Source organism: Callorhinchus milii, unplaced genomic scaffold (assembly GCF_018977255.1).
Source record: "Callorhinchus milii isolate IMCB2004 unplaced genomic scaffold, IMCB_Cmil_1.0 Scaffold3, whole genome shotgun sequence".
NCBI lineage: Eukaryota > Metazoa > Chordata > Chondrichthyes > Chimaeriformes > Callorhinchidae > Callorhinchus > Callorhinchus milii.
In genome coordinates, this window is record NW_024704744.1 from 91,405,000 (window position 1) to 91,421,964 (window position 16,965).

General features: G+C 43.6%; 1 protein-coding gene across 2 annotated transcripts in view; it reads right to left on the reverse strand.

The window, feature by feature from the left end:
- The window catches only part of ipcef1 (interaction protein for cytohesin exchange factors 1), a 37,179-nt gene extending 20,784 nt beyond the window's left edge, over positions 1-16,395 (reverse strand). The window contains exon 1 of one of the 2 annotated variants that reach the window (XM_042333050.1): positions 16,144-16,395. In XM_042333050.1, the coding sequence (XP_042188984.1) occupies positions 16,144-16,194 (51 nt within the window). In that variant the 5' untranslated portion in view covers positions 16,195-16,395. Of the gene's footprint in view, positions 1-4,107; positions 4,134-16,143 lie in introns of those variants that run through there. The other variant, XM_042333051.1, reaches the window with a different exon arrangement.
- Between the last annotated feature and the right edge of the window lie 570 nt (positions 16,396-16,965).

The window sequence follows — 16,965 nt, forward strand, 5'->3', positions numbered from 1 at the left end:
GCGCTCTAACCACTGAGCTACAGGATTGATGATTCTCACTGGCCATTCTGGTCATCTCTCTGGGAATTCATCCCATTTAATGCAGTGTCCAGACTGACAAATGGAACACTCACCCAATTTGGATGATGTCCCCAAGGAGTTTACATTAAAGCACCAGCAGGGTCAAGTAGTGCAACATGAATCAATTAGCTGCTGTTAATGAGCTTCCATCACGTGCCTTATTTGGGTATGAAAACATGATGTCACCCACATCTAACCAAGTGACTGCAGTCTTTACACCAGTCAACCCAGTGAGGAAACATGTCCATAACTTATTCAAGGCCTCATGTTTGCTTTTATTTTTAGGGTTTGAAATTCTAGGATATCTTTCAGTTCCACAGGGCTGCCTACAAATTTGCTGAGGGTGTGGTCAGCAGCTAATGGGATTTATCTGGTCACAACTGCATGCAGCCAAAGGCGCTGCGTGTAACCTCTCCCACCTTTTCAGACCATAAATGACACAGGGTGACACATTAAGTGTGAGGATTAGTTCATCCTATGCTATGCAACAAAGCACTCTTATGATTATGGAGTCCTATAACTTTGTGGTTAGAGCATTTGCCTGTAAAGCGCTTTGAGATGTCTCAAAGATGTGATAAGGTGCTATATCAAAAGCAACGATTATTATTATTTGTGAGACTCTCCAAAGGACTTGTATAGAGCAAATCCTACAGTTACAAGGGCATTTCTTAGGCTGATCCTCTAATTCTGTGCAGATGTCTAACAGCCTTCCATTGCTCTGCACAAATCGGCTGTCATATTCGCCCACAAAATAATCACTTCACTTTTCAGTATATCTTGCGAAGTGCGTTGAGTTGTCCTCCCAGCATGAAAGGAACTCGATAAAACTCAAGGGGCATTATTATTATTGTGGTTGCAACCAGGCTTCACAGAAGGTAGAACAAAATCAGAGATTGCTGGGAAAACTCAGCAGACCAGGCAGCAATAGAGGAAGGACCCTTCTCTTCTAGGAATGAACCTTAAGAAGTTTTTGCTCTTCTCTTCGATGTGACTTTTGTTCTAAAAGGTTCTGACGAAGGGTCGTGGACCCAAAACGTTGACTCACTTTCCTTTCTTCATAGATGCTGCCTGACCTGCTGAGTGTATCCAGCGATGTTTTTGTTTCAGATTTCCAGCTTCTGCAGTATTTTGCGTTTTATTCACAGAAGGTAGCGCTGATATTGTCATCTGGTCGGTAAGTACAGTTCCACAGAATTGGCCTTAGAACACATTGTGCAAACCTTCACAAATCAGACCCTAAAGACTCGAAGTGACTCCAGTATATGGGGATAGGGTGGGTAAATGGAATTAGATTAGAAGATCAGCTAGGATCTTATTAAATGCGGGGCAGGCTCGAGGGGCCTATTTCTTATGCTCTTATGTATGATGGATCAGAGATCAGGAACTAAAAATCTAACCAAGTGACTGACAATTTAAAAGTTATAAATTTAGGAGTAAATAGCGAAGTCCCACAACTGAATATCACCAACTGAAGTATTTTCTGAGGGAAGGCCAATAATAATAATATAGCTGCATTTGATATAGTGCCTTATCACGTCTTCTAGACATCTCAAAGCGCTTCACAGAATATCTTGTAAAGTGAATTGACTGTATATTTTGTGTATGAAACGCGGCAGCCAATTGTGCACAACAGTGTCCCACAAACAGTTATGGTTTTGAGTGACCAAATTTTTTTTTAAGGAACCCCTGGAAAAGTGATCCGCCAATCGACTAACAACCGGGTTCCTACTTACTGATGTAAGCAGAGGCACATGGTGTAAGGAAACTTGCCCAACGTTTCACTTGCCCAACGTTTCACCAACGTTTCCAGGTTCTCTCACTTACGAGGCGAGTGCTCTAAACACTAAAACTTCTCTCTCACACACACACACACACTCATACAGACTTGATACTTCCTGCAAGCCACTTGCCCCAGTAAGTTAGATCACAGCCAATTTCTGACAGAAAGTCAGAAACAAGTATGATAAAATAATTCTTTGCAAAAGTTTAAGTTTTAAAAGGGAGCATGATAGTGGCTTGAGTTCCACTCAATTTCTTTTCCCCAGCCGGGTGTCTAACACATGCAGAAACCCATCACCATGCTTAAAGGTATCCAAGGCAAGCAGGGATTTTCAATCATCCCACCTAGACATGGAAATCCCAGAGATAGATTGTTGGAATGGATTGCGCACTCTCTCCCTGGAGGGATGCATCCAGCTTACTTAATTCCAGAGAGTATTAGGCACAGGCTGGCAAGAGCCAATGCTCGATGACCCAGAGTTTGCAGAGGGATAATTGCTGCAGTCCATCACCAAGGCAACACTAAATTGCACCCAGATAACAGCGCAAGATTTTCTATTCTGTTGTTGATCAACACTGAGTGCAGCACACATTGGCGTTCCTACACTAAGCATACTAGCTTCAATGAAATGGACAAGAATCTGAGGACAAAGTAAAAATGCACAACTTCTGTTTCACTCCCTGGTGGGATGCATCCTGCTTACCTAATTCCGGAGAGTATACAGATCGAGGTTTCCCAGGTTTTTTTGCCGGCTATCTTATCTATTGGTTTCCACATTGTAATTAAGCACGCACCCTCTTCCTGTGATAGCATCCCTCTTTTAAAGAAAAAAACACTGGTATTTTTCATACACTCTGCAGGCGAGCGATGCAAATATTAAACATTTCTGTTTTTCCAGGGTGCAATAGCATAGGAATCCCTGAGTGCAGGGTCAAGCAATCAAGTTGCTGCCCATCTCCTTTCTTCTGTGACCCCTGCAAACCTGCAACTACAAGCTATCTGTGGGCCTCAATTCTCAACCCACTGGCTCTAAATTCTGCTGCAGTTCGGCTCACATTCAAGTGCCTCATTGCAAGCCTGTAAGTGGAGACTGAACCTTTGCTAAATTAATCTGAATCTTAAGGGTAGGAATGGCCGCATGCAGTTCGCGTGACTATTTTATGTAATAATATAATAATAATCCTTGCATTTGATATAGCGTCTTATCACGTCTTCGAGACATCTCAATGTGCTTCACAGAATATACTGTAAAGTGAATTAACTGTAAAGTGAACAGAAGTACAAACTCATCAGAGAAACACAGTCATTAATCTAACATGCTTCCGCAGCAATTGCTAACAACAGCAAACGTGATGAGTTCAATTTTTTTCTATGTGTTCCCGGATTTGATTGATAAAATATGACTACCCTACCTTCCATTCCAACACAGAGCAACTCAACTATTTTGTCCTAGACAATTAAAAAAAATCCACTTGTTTTTAGACAAATGTAAGGTCTGTATATAGAGATAACTACACTACAAGTGAAAATGTTCAACTGAATTGTTAACAAAGGCAAGTCAGAGTTCACCTTATACATTGTCAGAATTTTAAGATGATAACATAACAGCCCTGGGATTTTGTATTCTGGTTTACACAGTGAATATATATTTAAATACAAATCAAGTACTTCAACTAAACGAAGATTGACTTTAACTGGAAGCTTCCACTTATAATGATAATAATAATCCTTGCAGTTGATATAGCGCCTTATCACGGCTTCGAGATGTCTCAAAGAGCTGCACAGAATATACTGTAAAGTGAATTGACTGTATATTTTGTGGGCAAGTAGAGAAGTAAATAAGTATTTGGGGAGGACAAGTTTGCAGGCTATGGGGAGAAAGCAGGGGAGTGGTATTCACTTGGGTAGCTCTTTTAAAAGAGCTGGCACAGACATGATGGGCCAAATGGGCTCCTTTTGTGCTGTATAATTCTATGATTCTATGATGGAAAAGTGATCCGCCACGCGACTAATACCCGGGTTCCTACTAACTGCTAGGCAAACATAGGCTTGTGGAGTAAGGAAACTTGCCCAATGTTTTGCCCTGTCCCGGACTGCTCCAACCATTAATCTACACTACAGGACTCCACTATGTAAACATTTTACAATCTATCATACAGTCAAATTTACTGAGTCAAACAAATAGTTTTATAGAATAGTTATGAGATAATGTGCAACAAAAAGAAGAAACAAAGTAATAGAAGAAAATAAAAGCAGCAATGCCATACCAAGTCATTCAAGTCACTTCTCCAGCTACAATAGTAAATGACAGCAGGTCAAAACACAGGAAGTTTGAAGCAGAAATGTGTCCTCGCTTTAAATAGCTCGAGCGGAAAGGAGTATAAAATGTCATCATGGTTTCAAGCAGCTTAAAATGGACCACAGCATAAAATGACCTCCCTCTTGCCAACTAACACAATCTCAAACTTTGCAGAATGATATTTGCAGATGCATCTTGTCAACTGTGGCAAATCAGCAGTTTCACCCACAACATTTTTACCCACAAAACACACAGTCAATTCACTTTACAGCACATTCTGTGAAGCGCTTTGAGATGTCTCAGAGACATGATAAGTCGCTAGATCCAAAAAATGCAAGAATTATTTTCTTTGATCACAAACACGCATGTCGAGAACCTAGTTAAATGTTTTCTGCTTTCATGTTGAGCCCATACTTCACAAGTTGAATTTGCCCTTCTTCTCTGCACGTTTTCGAACATTAACCAGCAATTAAACCTGCCTCTGCCACAAACATCAACAACAACAACAACTTGCGTTTACATAGTGCCCTTCATGCGGGGTTGCATCTCGGAATGCCTAAACCCTTTGCAAACCCAGCAAAGCTAATAAAAAGAAGAAAGCATCCATAAGCCCACACCACTATCATTTCAAACAAATAACAAGCATGTCAGTATGATTCAGTGTGGAAGGCAACTGAAGGCAGTCTGGTTCACACTCTTGTGGCTGTGGGCCTGAGTCCTCACATCACTGTTTTGCCACTTGCAGAGCTGAGACAAGAAACGTTTGCTCAGAGTCATCTCACAGAAGACCCAGCTCGCCTCCCTACAGATCCCGGAAAATGTACCCGTTGGTCACTGAACCACACTCACCTCACTCTTAGGAATGCAGTTCTGCATATCTTATCCTGAAAGGTAATGAAACCATAAACTCCAAAACATTCATCCATTAACCACAGCCATACCACAATTACCACCTAATAATAATATAATAATCCTTGCATTTGATATAACGCCTTATCACATCTTAAAGATGCCTCAAAGTGCTTCACAGAATGCATTGTAAAGTGAATTGACTGTATTTTGTCGACAAAATGCGGCAGCCAATTGCCACAGCAGTGTCCCACAATAATCAAGGATTGTGTGACCAAGTATTATTTTTTTTGAAGGGATTATTATCCCGGAAAAGCGATCCACCAATCGACTAACAACCGGGTTTTTACTTCCTCCTAGGTAAACAAGGCGTTGATGAAGGAAATTTCCCTAAGGTTTAGGAATCAATTTTCTGCCCGGGAATTGAACTCAGGTCCTCTCGTTTGTGAGGTGAATGCTCTAACCATTAAGCTACGGGGCTCCATCTCTGCTTTAGACACAGATATTAGATACTGCCTCTTGGTTAGAAGGTTGTGAACCCATGTCAGGACTTGGAACTCTTATAGTCTAAGCTAACCCTCTAATTCAGTGGTGGAGTTGCCTTTTCCTGGCTCCAGTGGATTTTCAAAATCCTATTGACATTTTGAAAGAGAAACAAGTTTCTCCCAAATTTGTCCTAGATGACAATTCCCCCCCCAAATAAAATTGATTGAGCTAATGGGCTGCCATGTTTGCTCATAAAACACACCGTCACTGCACTTTATAGTATATCCTGTGAAGCACTTTGGGACATCCTCCCAACCTGAAAAGCACTGTGCCAAGTGCAAGGTTTATTGAATTTTACAATGCATGTCTTTCATGAAATACGGGACAGCATACGCCAGATATTTATGCATTGATGTGCTTTCTTCACAGAGAACAATACTGCAGCAACAACAGTAACTTGCATTTATATAGCGTCCCAGAGCACCTGACAGTGGCAGAGCACGATCCCGACTCGGGGGCTGGGGGAGGTGACTGTAGGCACAGTCGAAGAGGAAGATTTTCAGACGCGATCTAAAAATGGGGAAGGCAGGGGCAAGGCCATGGAATAGAGGAGGAGAGTTGCAGAGTTTCGGGGACTAGTGGCTGAAAGCGCGGCCATCAATGCTGGAACGGAGGGCGTGAAGGACACGCAGGAAGCCGGAGCCAGTCGAGCGGAGGCAGTGGATTGTGGGTTTGGGATTAAGAGGTCGGAGAGGTTGGGAGGTTCCAGGGCATGAAGAGATTTGAAAATGAGTATGAGGATCTTCAAATCGATCCGTTTGGCGATAGGGAGTTAGGCTAGGAATGATGTGATGGGGGTACGGAGTTTAGTTCAGGTGAGTATGTGGGTGGCGGAGTCCTGCACAACGGGATTGGGCACGGGAGCCAGACAGAGGGCCCAGCTGTGCCCAGGAATTGATCGCGGCTGAGGTTGTAAGCCACTTACACACATCCAGCAGGGAGAGGAGCAGTTTGGATTTTGAGGGAGCAACAAGTAATCTATTAATCATAGAATCTTACAGCACAGAAGAAGACCATTCGGACCATTGTGCCTGTGCCGGCTTTTGGAAAGAGCTATCAACTAGTCCCACTCCCCCCGCTCTTACCGCATAGCCATGCTATTTTTTCCTTCTTAAGTACCTATCCAGTTCCCTTTTGAAAGCTATTATCGAATCGAATCCACCCCACTTTCAGGCAGCGTATTCCAGACCATAACAACTCTCTGGGTAAAAACAATTCTCCTTGTGTCCCCTCTGGTTCTTTTGCTTATTATCTTAAATCCGTGTCCTCTGGTTACCGACCCACCCACCAGAGGAAACAGTTTCTCCCTGTCTATTCTATCAAAACCCCTCATATGATTAATGTGTAGCTATAACTCAGAGGATCCATGCCCTTTGTGGTCTGTGTAAGCAAGTTCAGTAGAGCAACATGTGCTTTGCTCCTTAACCTTGCACTTGTACTTCTCCTTTGTGTGTTTCAGCCTTCTCACTGCCCCCTGTGCTTGGCCTCCTCTACCAGAAAATGATGAGCAGTAGCGAATCGCAGCAGTGAATTGCATACAGCAGTGTCCCACAAACTGTCATGGATTGAGTGACTTTGGTTAACTTTTCAAATTTCATATCTTAATTGACATGAGTAATGTTTTGTATGCGATTTTGACTCCCAAAGCAGGACGTGCAGAGTTATGGTCATGATGCCCTCCTCCCATAAACTAAGGTCATGGTTGGAACTTGATTACCTGAACAGTAAGAGAAATAACCCAAAACACAAATACTGCAGATCCTGGAAATCTGAAATAAAAACAGAGAGAGCTGGGAAAACTCAACAGATCAGGCAGCATCTATGGAGAAAGGAAAGTGAGTCAATGTTTCGGGTCCACGACCTTTCGTCAGAAACGTTGACTCACTTTCCTTTCTTCATAGATGCTGCCTGACCTGCTGAGTTTTCCCAGCTCTCTCTGCTTTTATTTAAGAGAAATAACCCTGTGTCTTCATCCCCAACTCCTAATTCTGAGTATTATTGGTCACTGAAGAACATACAAACAAGAGAAAGCAACTTGGCCCTCACGTTAACTTTGTCATTACATTTCTGGCAACTCTCTGGCAATTCCTTTTCTATACTTTTTCTCCAAACCCCTTGATATTCTTACCTAAGAGTATCCAACAATTTCACATTTCCATTGTCAACCTTATGTCCTTGTACACCAGTCTCAAAAAGTTAGTTTGCAGGTGCAGCAGCAACTAAGAAGGCGAACGACATGTTAGCGTTCATTGCAAAAGGTTTAGAGTACAAGAGTAGGGAAGTCTTGCTGCAGCTGTAAAGGGCCTCGGTGAGACTGCACCGAGAGTATTGTGTGCAGTTTTGTTCGCCTTATTTAAAAAAGGACATACTTGCCCTAGAGAGGGTGCAGCGTAGGTTCACTAGGTTAGTTCCTGGGATGAGGGGACTGACCTATGAAGAAAGGCTGAATAAACTAGGGCTATATTCTCTAGAGTACAGAAGAATTAGGGGAGATCTTATTGAAACATATAAGATTCTTAAAGGGTTGGATAAAGTAGACACTGAGGGTCTGTTTCCCCTGGTAGGAGAATCTGTAACCAGGGGTCACAGTCTTAAAATTAAGGGTCAGCCTTTTAGAGCAGAGTTGAAACAAGGCTGAGACTGATAGATTTTTAAAAATCAGAAGGATTAGGGGATATGTGGATAGGTCTGATCTTATCGAATGGCGGGGCAGGCTCGAGGGGCCAAATGGCCTACTCCTGCTCCTAATTCTTATGTTCTTATGTTCTCTTGTCCACTGACTCCATTCCCACTCCTGCAAAAACAACCGTCATTATCCCCACCCTCAAAAAAACATTCCCTTGACCCATTTCTGTTCTCTAAATATCAACCCATCTCCAACCTTTCTTTTCTTTCCAAGGAGCTGGAATAAGTCGTTGCTTCCCAACTTCCCACTGTCCTCTCCTGCCACTACCTGAATGAAACTCTCCAATCTGGTTCCCACGCTGCCCACAGTACAGTACAGTTAGTCTTAGTCACAGTTACACATGACAACATGACACTCTGTCCATCTGTGTCCAGGGCTCTCTCTGTTTCCTCGTCCATCTCAATCTCTCTACTGCCTTCAACATGGTTGACTAGTCTATTCTTCGCCACTGCCTCTACTCTCAGCTCCACCTTCACAGTTCTGTCCTTGCTTGGTTTCACTCTTACATTTTCCATCATTTCCACTTTGTATCCAATAATGGCTTCTCCTCCAGCTCCCTGCTCACCAGATTTCCCAACTCTTCCCTCCACAAGCTGCAGATTATTCACAACTCTGCAGTTCGTTCCCTCTTCTGCACTAAGCTCCCTGAGCCGATTACCCCCACCATTGCTGGCTTTATTGGATCATTGTCTTCACTTTCCTCAACTTGTCCTCACTTCACAGTCTTGCTCCGCTCTACCTCTGCAACCTACTGAAACGTTACCAACCTGTCCACTCCCTCCACTCGGGGGGCACTAGCCTGCTCCGTATTCCCCGGCTAGCCAGCTCTAACATCAAATGTCGGGCCTTCCGCTTTTCTGCCCCCACCCTCTGGATCTCCATCCTGGGGTCCCTTTACTTCACTCCCTCCCTCGTCTCCTTCAAGGCCTTCCTCTTTGACCATGTCTTTGGTTATGTTCCCACTTCTACCCAGCTAGCCCTGCATCCTTCTTGGGACAGCCTCACGCTGTGAAACATGCAATTTGTTTTCTCTTGAATGTTCCTTGACTCTGTTACAAATACAGTTGACTCTTATTTATAAGCTTCTGGTATAATCTGTTCCGTAGTCTGACTATAATTTGCATTCAATTGCAATGCATTTTCCCTCAGATCCTGGATTCCCAATTGGAAACGTTGGGCAACTTTCCTTACTCTTCATGCTTCTATTTGCTCAACGGATCACTTTTTTAAGGGTTATAATCCCTTAAATAAATATTTAATTCATAAAAATTTGGTCACTCAATCTATGACAATTGTGGGACACTGCTGTGAGCAATTGGCTGCCGTGTTTCACCCACAAATATACAGTCAATTCACTTTATAGTATATTCTGTGAAGCGCTTTGAGACATCTAGAAGATGTGAAAAGTGCTATTTCAAATGCAAGGATCATTATTATATTCTGAGAAGCGCTTTGAGACGTCTTGAAGACGTAAAAAGTGCTATATCAAATGCAAGGCTTATTATTGTTAAGCAACGGATCAATTCAATTCAAATCAAATCAAATCCAACATCTGCAGTTACACAGGCTACCCTGAACTCAATTCTTTTTTAATACATCAATGAATAATGGTCCTCATTCTATTGCTTTCCAAGGTTGCTGCTATAGTGTTAAATAAGGAGTCCTGTAGCTCAATGTTAGCGCACTCGCATCGCAAGCGAGAGACCTGGGTTCTATTCCCAGTAGGGCAAAATGTTGGGCAAGTTTCCTTACTCCACACACCTCTGTTTACGTAGCAGTAAATAGGAACCCGGTTGTTAGTCAATTGGCGGTTACTTTTCCGGGGACAATAATTCCTAAAAGGTTATATAACAATAATTTGGTCACTCAATCCACAACTATTTGTGGGACACTGCTGTGCTCAATTGGCTGCCATGTTTCGCCCCTAAATATCCAGTCAATTCACCTAATAAGATATTCTGTGAAGCGCTTTGAGATGTCTAGAAGATGTAATTATGCACTACATCAAATGCAAGGATTATTATTATATTAGAAGCGATGTCTAGCATCTTGTTCCAAACGTACATTCTAGACTTCTTAACTCCTTGGTATTGACAAAACCAAGCATTGTCTTGTGTTGCAGGAATGTCACAGTAATTGTACCAGCTGCAGGGATCTTTCAGTTCCTCAGGATATGCTTGGTACACCAGCAGGAAACCACAAATCAACCATTGCAAAAATGATTCAGAACAGATATTTTAAGGGGAAATGAATGGTCCAACAAATAAACATTTATTGCGCAAATTTACTCCCTGTTTAAACTTGCATTTATAATATAATAATAATAAATAATCATAAATAATCCTTGCATTTGATATAGCGCTTTTCACGTCTTCTAGACATCTCAAAGCGCTTCACAGTCTCTAATCCGTAAAATCAATTTACAGTATATTTTGTGGGCGAAATGCAGCAGCCAACTGCACACAGCAGTGTCCCCACAAACAGCCATGAAGTAAGTGACCAATATTATCGGCCAGGACATCAGGAGAGAGAAACTGGCTGCTCGTTTCAAAAAGTGCAGGGGGTTCTTTAACATCCACCTGAACAGGCATAGAGACTTTGGTTTAACATCTCATCCGAAGGACGAAACCTCTGACAATATAATACGCCACAACACTGCGTTGGAGCATCATCTCAGTCTCATTGTTACAAAACATCGTTGGAAAAAGGCTGCTGGAAACAAGCTTTGATTTCAAGATCCTCATCCTCACCTACAAGGCCATTCACGGCCTTGCTCCCTCCTACCTCTCCAACCTACTATCCCCCTACCTACCTGCCCGTACCCTCCGTTCCTCTGGCTCCGGTCTGCTCCACGTCCCCCGGCCCAACCGCCCTACTATCGGTGGTCGGGCCTTCAGCCTCTCAGCCCCCAGGCTCTGGAACTCCATCCCCCAGTGCCTTCGCCGCTTCCTCCCTTTCCTCCTTCAAGGCCGGTCTCAAAACCTTTCTCTTTGACCATGCCTTCAGCTCCCCTCTCGACTCTCTTCCTCCTCCTCGCTCCCTCCCTTCCCTCCCTCACCCTGACCATTCCCCCTCCTCTCTCCCTCCCTTCCCACCCCTCACCCTGACCATTTCCCCCTGCTCGGGTCATGACCCAACTGTGCAGCGCCTTGGGACGTCCTCCTGACGTGAAAGGCGCTCTATAAATGGAATCTTGTTGTTGAATCTTGTTGTTGTTGTCTAACCATCACATGCACTCGTGCAACAGAAAATTTGAATGGAAAAGGGGAAAAGCAGAAAAGTATATATAATATATATATTTTAAAAGTACTTGAAATCTAACACTTGGTTTTTACCACTGGAAGTAATTTATTGTTTTGGGGGGAGGTAAGTGGGGTTTCCTTGGAACTGAACTGGAACAGTCTCTAGTCCGGTTCCTGAGCCAGGCAGATCCACAGTATTCCAGGGCACTGCTGATGACAACACAGCCTGGCCCGGCTCATCAGCAGGACCAGGAAGAGCAGACCAGTCCCACTCAGCTCCTGTTAACCCTGCAAGCCAAGCTTATTCCTAGATGGACAAGCAGCGGGAAAGCTTGCCAGACAGCAATATCAATGGCAAGCTATGTGGTTTTAGTTCGTTAGACTCCAGCAGTTACCCCAACACACACTCTGGGGTCCCCAAGCCTTGGCTCTTGCCAACCTGGACCTAATACTTTCCGGAATTAGGTAAACAGGATGTGTCCCTCCATTCCAACAATCTATCTCTGGGATTTCCATGTGTCGGTGGAATGCATGGAAATCTCAGCTTGGTTTGGATGCACTTAAGCACAGTGATGGGTTTCGGCATGTATCAGACACCCGGCTGCGCAAAAAAAAATGTAATTTATTATTGCTACCAGCAATCAAGAGTGTTACACAATGGCAAGCGACTACAGAACCAAAACTTGTGCAAGGATGACTAAAACAGTTGAACCTAAATTACACAATTATTTTTAGACTCTTCATGGGAGTAAAACATTAATAAACACAGTTGGGATAAAAAACAACATAAATGCAAACAGAACATTCCGACCTGCAACAACAACAAGATGACATTTGTATAGCGCCTTTCACGTCAGGAGAACGTCCCAAGGCACTGGACAGTAGGTCGCAGAGGTAGGATGGGGTGAGGCCATGGAGGGCTTTGTAGGTGAGGACCAGGATCTTAAACTGGATCTTCTGAAGGATAGGGAGCCAGTGGAGTCGGGGGAGAATGGGGGAGATGGGGTCACAGAGTTTGGTGTGGGAGAGACACAGGTTGCATTGTTCTGGATTATCTGCAGCCTGTGGAGGGAGGAGTTGGGAAGGCCGACAAGCAGGACATTTGCATAGTTGAGCTTGGAGGTGATGAAGGCATGAACAAGAGTTTCAGCGGCCTGAGGGGTGAGGTAGTGGCAGAGTCAGAACAAACAGCGATAAGTACTCAAGATGCAAACATGCAAATATTTAGACATGAATCAGCCAGGTTCTCTACCCCACAGTCCCTTCACTTCTCCTCTTCCCTTGCCTCCTTCAAGGCATAGAGAAAAGGCAAATAAGCCCAAGCTAAAGCTTCCACTAGGAATGGGAAGCTCGCAGAAGGCAGGCAGGAGAAGAATCCTTAACACAGAATGCTTAACACAGAAAGGGGAACGCATCAAAGGAAAGCTGTATCTATAGTAGGAGTCCTTCATGCTAAAAGGTACTCTGAACCTCACATTCGAAAGCTAGAGAGAAAACACGTCCGACTTGGGTTGAGCTACCTTCCCAAGAGATTGAGAATAATGATCCTTCCATTTGATATGACGCCTCATCACATCTTCCACATGTCTCAAAGCGCTTCACAGAATATACTGTAAAGTGAATTAACTGTATATTTTGTGCGCAAAATGTGGGAGCCAATTGCATACAGTAGTATCCCCAAACAATCATGGATTGAGTGACCAAATTATTATTTTTTTGTTGTCGTTGAAGGGATTATTACCACAGGAAAATCCATCCGCCCTGCCAGGAATCCATGTGTTAAGGGTCCTGTAGCTCAGTGGCCTTGCAAGTGAGAGACCCGGGTTTGATTCCTGGCAGGGCGAAACCTTGGACAAGTTTCCTTACTCCACATGCCTGATAATAATCTTTCATGAAAAAAAAGCAATAAAATTGGTCACTTCAATCCACGACTGTTTGTGGGACACTGCTGTGTGCAATTGGCTACCGCATTTCACCCACAAATATACAGTCAATTCACTTTACAGTATTTCCTGTGAAGCGCTTTGAGACGTCTAGAAGACGTGAAAGCACTATATCAAATGCAAGGATTATTATTATTATCAAACCTTGTTTTATGATGACAATGTGTATATTTTTACCTTGACCAATAATCTATAAGCAAACGCCTACAAATGTAATGCAGAGTTTCACTTCCAAACATGTACACCTGAACAGACAGACGGGCTAAAGTTTATTGTTTCATCTGAAAGCCCACGCCTGAAACAAGGCAGGGTCAGCCTGGAGTATGAATTTGAGGTCCCAACGTGAGGCTTGAATGTCAGGCAAGCTTAATAACTATTGTGCCACAAAGGACAGTCATTTCAAAGTGCTTCACAGAATATACTGTAAAGTGAATTGACTGTACATTTTGTGAGTGAAACCAGTCGGAGACAACCATCACTCAAGTAGAAAGTATTGTAACTACAGGCCAGAAGTAGTTAAGCCTCTAATGGCCGAATCAGGAAGCTAAGCTTCAAGTTGCCATTGACAACAGTGAACCCCAGTGGAGAAAGAGTGTACATTTTGTAGTCAAAACAGGAAGGACTGTTTGGCTTCAGTCAGATAAATCAGCTTTATTGCTTTGCTACATCTTATGTGGGGGCGAGTCTCAGAATGAGTGGTCCCTAATGCAGACACTACATTGAGGGGCAAAATAGAGGTCAGTAACTGATGTAAAAAGCACCTGCACTCAATAGTTCTAGTTCATAGGAGACAAAGCTCTGTTTATGTGAATCATTGGGGGCAGAGAAACATCCCACTCAGATCCTGTTCACCCTGCAAGCTAAAGCTGATACTCTTAAGCATAGTGATGGGTTTCCGCGTGTGTCAGACACCCGGCTGACAAAAAAAAATGTGAATCATGTGCTTGCGTTACAATGAGGAGAACTTCTGAAAGATGTTTGGAATTGCAACATGCTGAAAGAGCCCATAAAGGGGCAAGCCTGTATGAAACAGAACCATTTGGGATAGCTTCTTTGTCACTTGCTGTGCAGATGAGACCAGGCAGAGGGCAAGATTAAAACCCTTTAAAAGCTAGCACTGGGTAGGCGGACAGGATTAAAGTCAAGTGAGAGATTAAAGAGAAACTACATGAAAATAATTTACATTGAAATTAATGTAGAGACAGTTTATTAACAGAGACACAATATTCATTTGATGATCCTAAGATTAACATCCTTTAATAATAATCCTTGCATTTGATTTAGTGCCTTATCACGTCTTCGAGACGTCTCAAAGCGCTTCACAGAATATACTGTAAAGTGAATTGACAGTGGGCGAAATGAGGCAGTCAATTGTGCACAGCAGTGTCCCACAAACAGGATTGAGGGACCAAATTATTTTTGTTATTTCTCTTCTTGGAAGGGATTATTACTACAGGAAAGCGATCAGTCAATTGACTAACAACTGTATTCCTACTTACTGCTAGGTAAACAGAGGCGTGTGGAGTAAGGAAACTCGCCTAAGGAAGCAAATGGGATAAAGTGGAGTCCTGTAGCTCAGTGGTTAGAGCACTCGCTTTGCAAGATAGAGACCTGAGTTCAATTCCAGGCCGGGCGAAACCTTGGGCAAGTTTCCTTACTCCACACAGAGCCTAATAATAATCCCTCCAAAACCAAAAACAATAATAAATTGGTCATTTTCAATCCACGACTGTTTGTGGGACATTGCTGTGCGCAATTAGCTGCAGCGTTCGCCCACAAATATACAGTCAATTCACTTTACAGTGTGTTCTGTGAGGCGCTTTGGGACGTCCTCCCGGCATGAAAAGCGCTATATCAAATGCAAGGATTATTATTATAAAGCTGAGGTTAATTTTCAGTCTGTTCCAGTGCAGTAAAACTGTATTAAAAGAAATGAAAACAAACCCAACTTTAGTTAGAAGGGAACTGAATGTCACATAATTGCCATGTACTCAAAAGGGAGGACTTTTTTTGTGCTCTCTGAGTTCTGTATTTTAGCCTTTAAACTAGCTGCCATTCAGAAACCCTCACCCACGCATTTGTCACTCAAGGCATGATTATATGAACTGCCTTCTCATTGGCCTTCCCAACTCTTCCCTTCACAAGCTACAGATCATCCAAAACTCTGCAGCTCGTGTACTCTCACGCACCAGGCTCCGCGACCCCATCACTCCCACCCTCGCCCGACTCCACTGGCTTCCCACCCCCCAGAGGATCGAATTCAAGATCCTCATCTTTAAGGTCATTCATGACCTTTCCCCCTCCTACCTCTCTGACCTGCTGACTCCCTACCAACCTGCACGCTCCCTCCGTTCATACGGTCTGCTCCATATCTCCCGCCCGACCCTCCCTACCATCGGTGGCCGGGCTTTCAGCCTCTCTGCCCCCACACTCTGGAACCTCCATCCCATGGTCATTTCGCCTCGCTTCCTCCCTTGCCTCCTTCAAGGCCGGTCTCAAGACGCTTCTCTTCGACCGTGCCTTTGATCTCCCTCCCACCTCTCTATCTTCCCTCACCCCTACACCACCCCTCCCCCTTGCTCGGGCCCCAACACCTGACTGTTTAGCTCTGTATCAAATGTAAGAATAATTATTATTATATAATCACTGAGCAAGTCAGGCCATTAAATCAGCAGCTTCCACACAATCTCAAACTCATTTGACTCTGTCCTCCAGCCCACTCTGAAACCAACACTCACCACGGCCTGCTGGGGGTTCTTCTGGGCCCACATGGTGCACTCTTTTGTCATACAAATCCAAGCCTTGATCAGCGATTATCCCCGTGAAAACAGCGTCAGAGGCTTTGTTTCCACAGGTGGTGCATCTCTGCACACTGGGACATCAGATTCATCCCAATCAACCTCACAGAACACATAACATCCCCTGCTATCCCAAAGAATTCAGCAAACTGAGACCCAAAGATGAAGAGGTCTTGCTACTAACAGCTGCGATATCGTAATAGTCATGCACCGCTCTGCTGCTTCCCTTTAATAATGCTATGGGAACAGCGCAACTGTACCATGTGGCTAATGTAATGTGAGTGGTTAGATTCTGTGCCCGGCTCTGAATAAGGAAGTAAAAAGCCATTAAGGCCAGACGTGAAAGACACAAAACTAATGTCATTTTGTATTGTATTGTACAGACAATTTCCATTGGTATACATTTCCCTTGCTTTTTAACTCCACGCTGAAATCATTCTTTGCGAAACTTTGGCTGTGAAATGGAGAACGTTATCTTAACATGGGCACCCTAACGTAGAGAAAGAATTTCTTGCTGCCGCATTGAACTACTTTCATTTCCTCTTTGCTCAAAGCTGAAGGTTCGGGGGTGGAGGAGGTGGGGGTGGGGGGGGAAGAGTGGAGAGAGAAAAGGCTAAAAATAAACATGCCAAACTCCGCTTGTGTGAAGTTTTGTAGCGTAATGCTTAGAGAACTTGCATCGCAATTGGCTGCCACATCTCACCCACAAAATACAGTCAATTCACTTTACAGTATATTCTGTGAAGCGCTTTGAGATGTCTT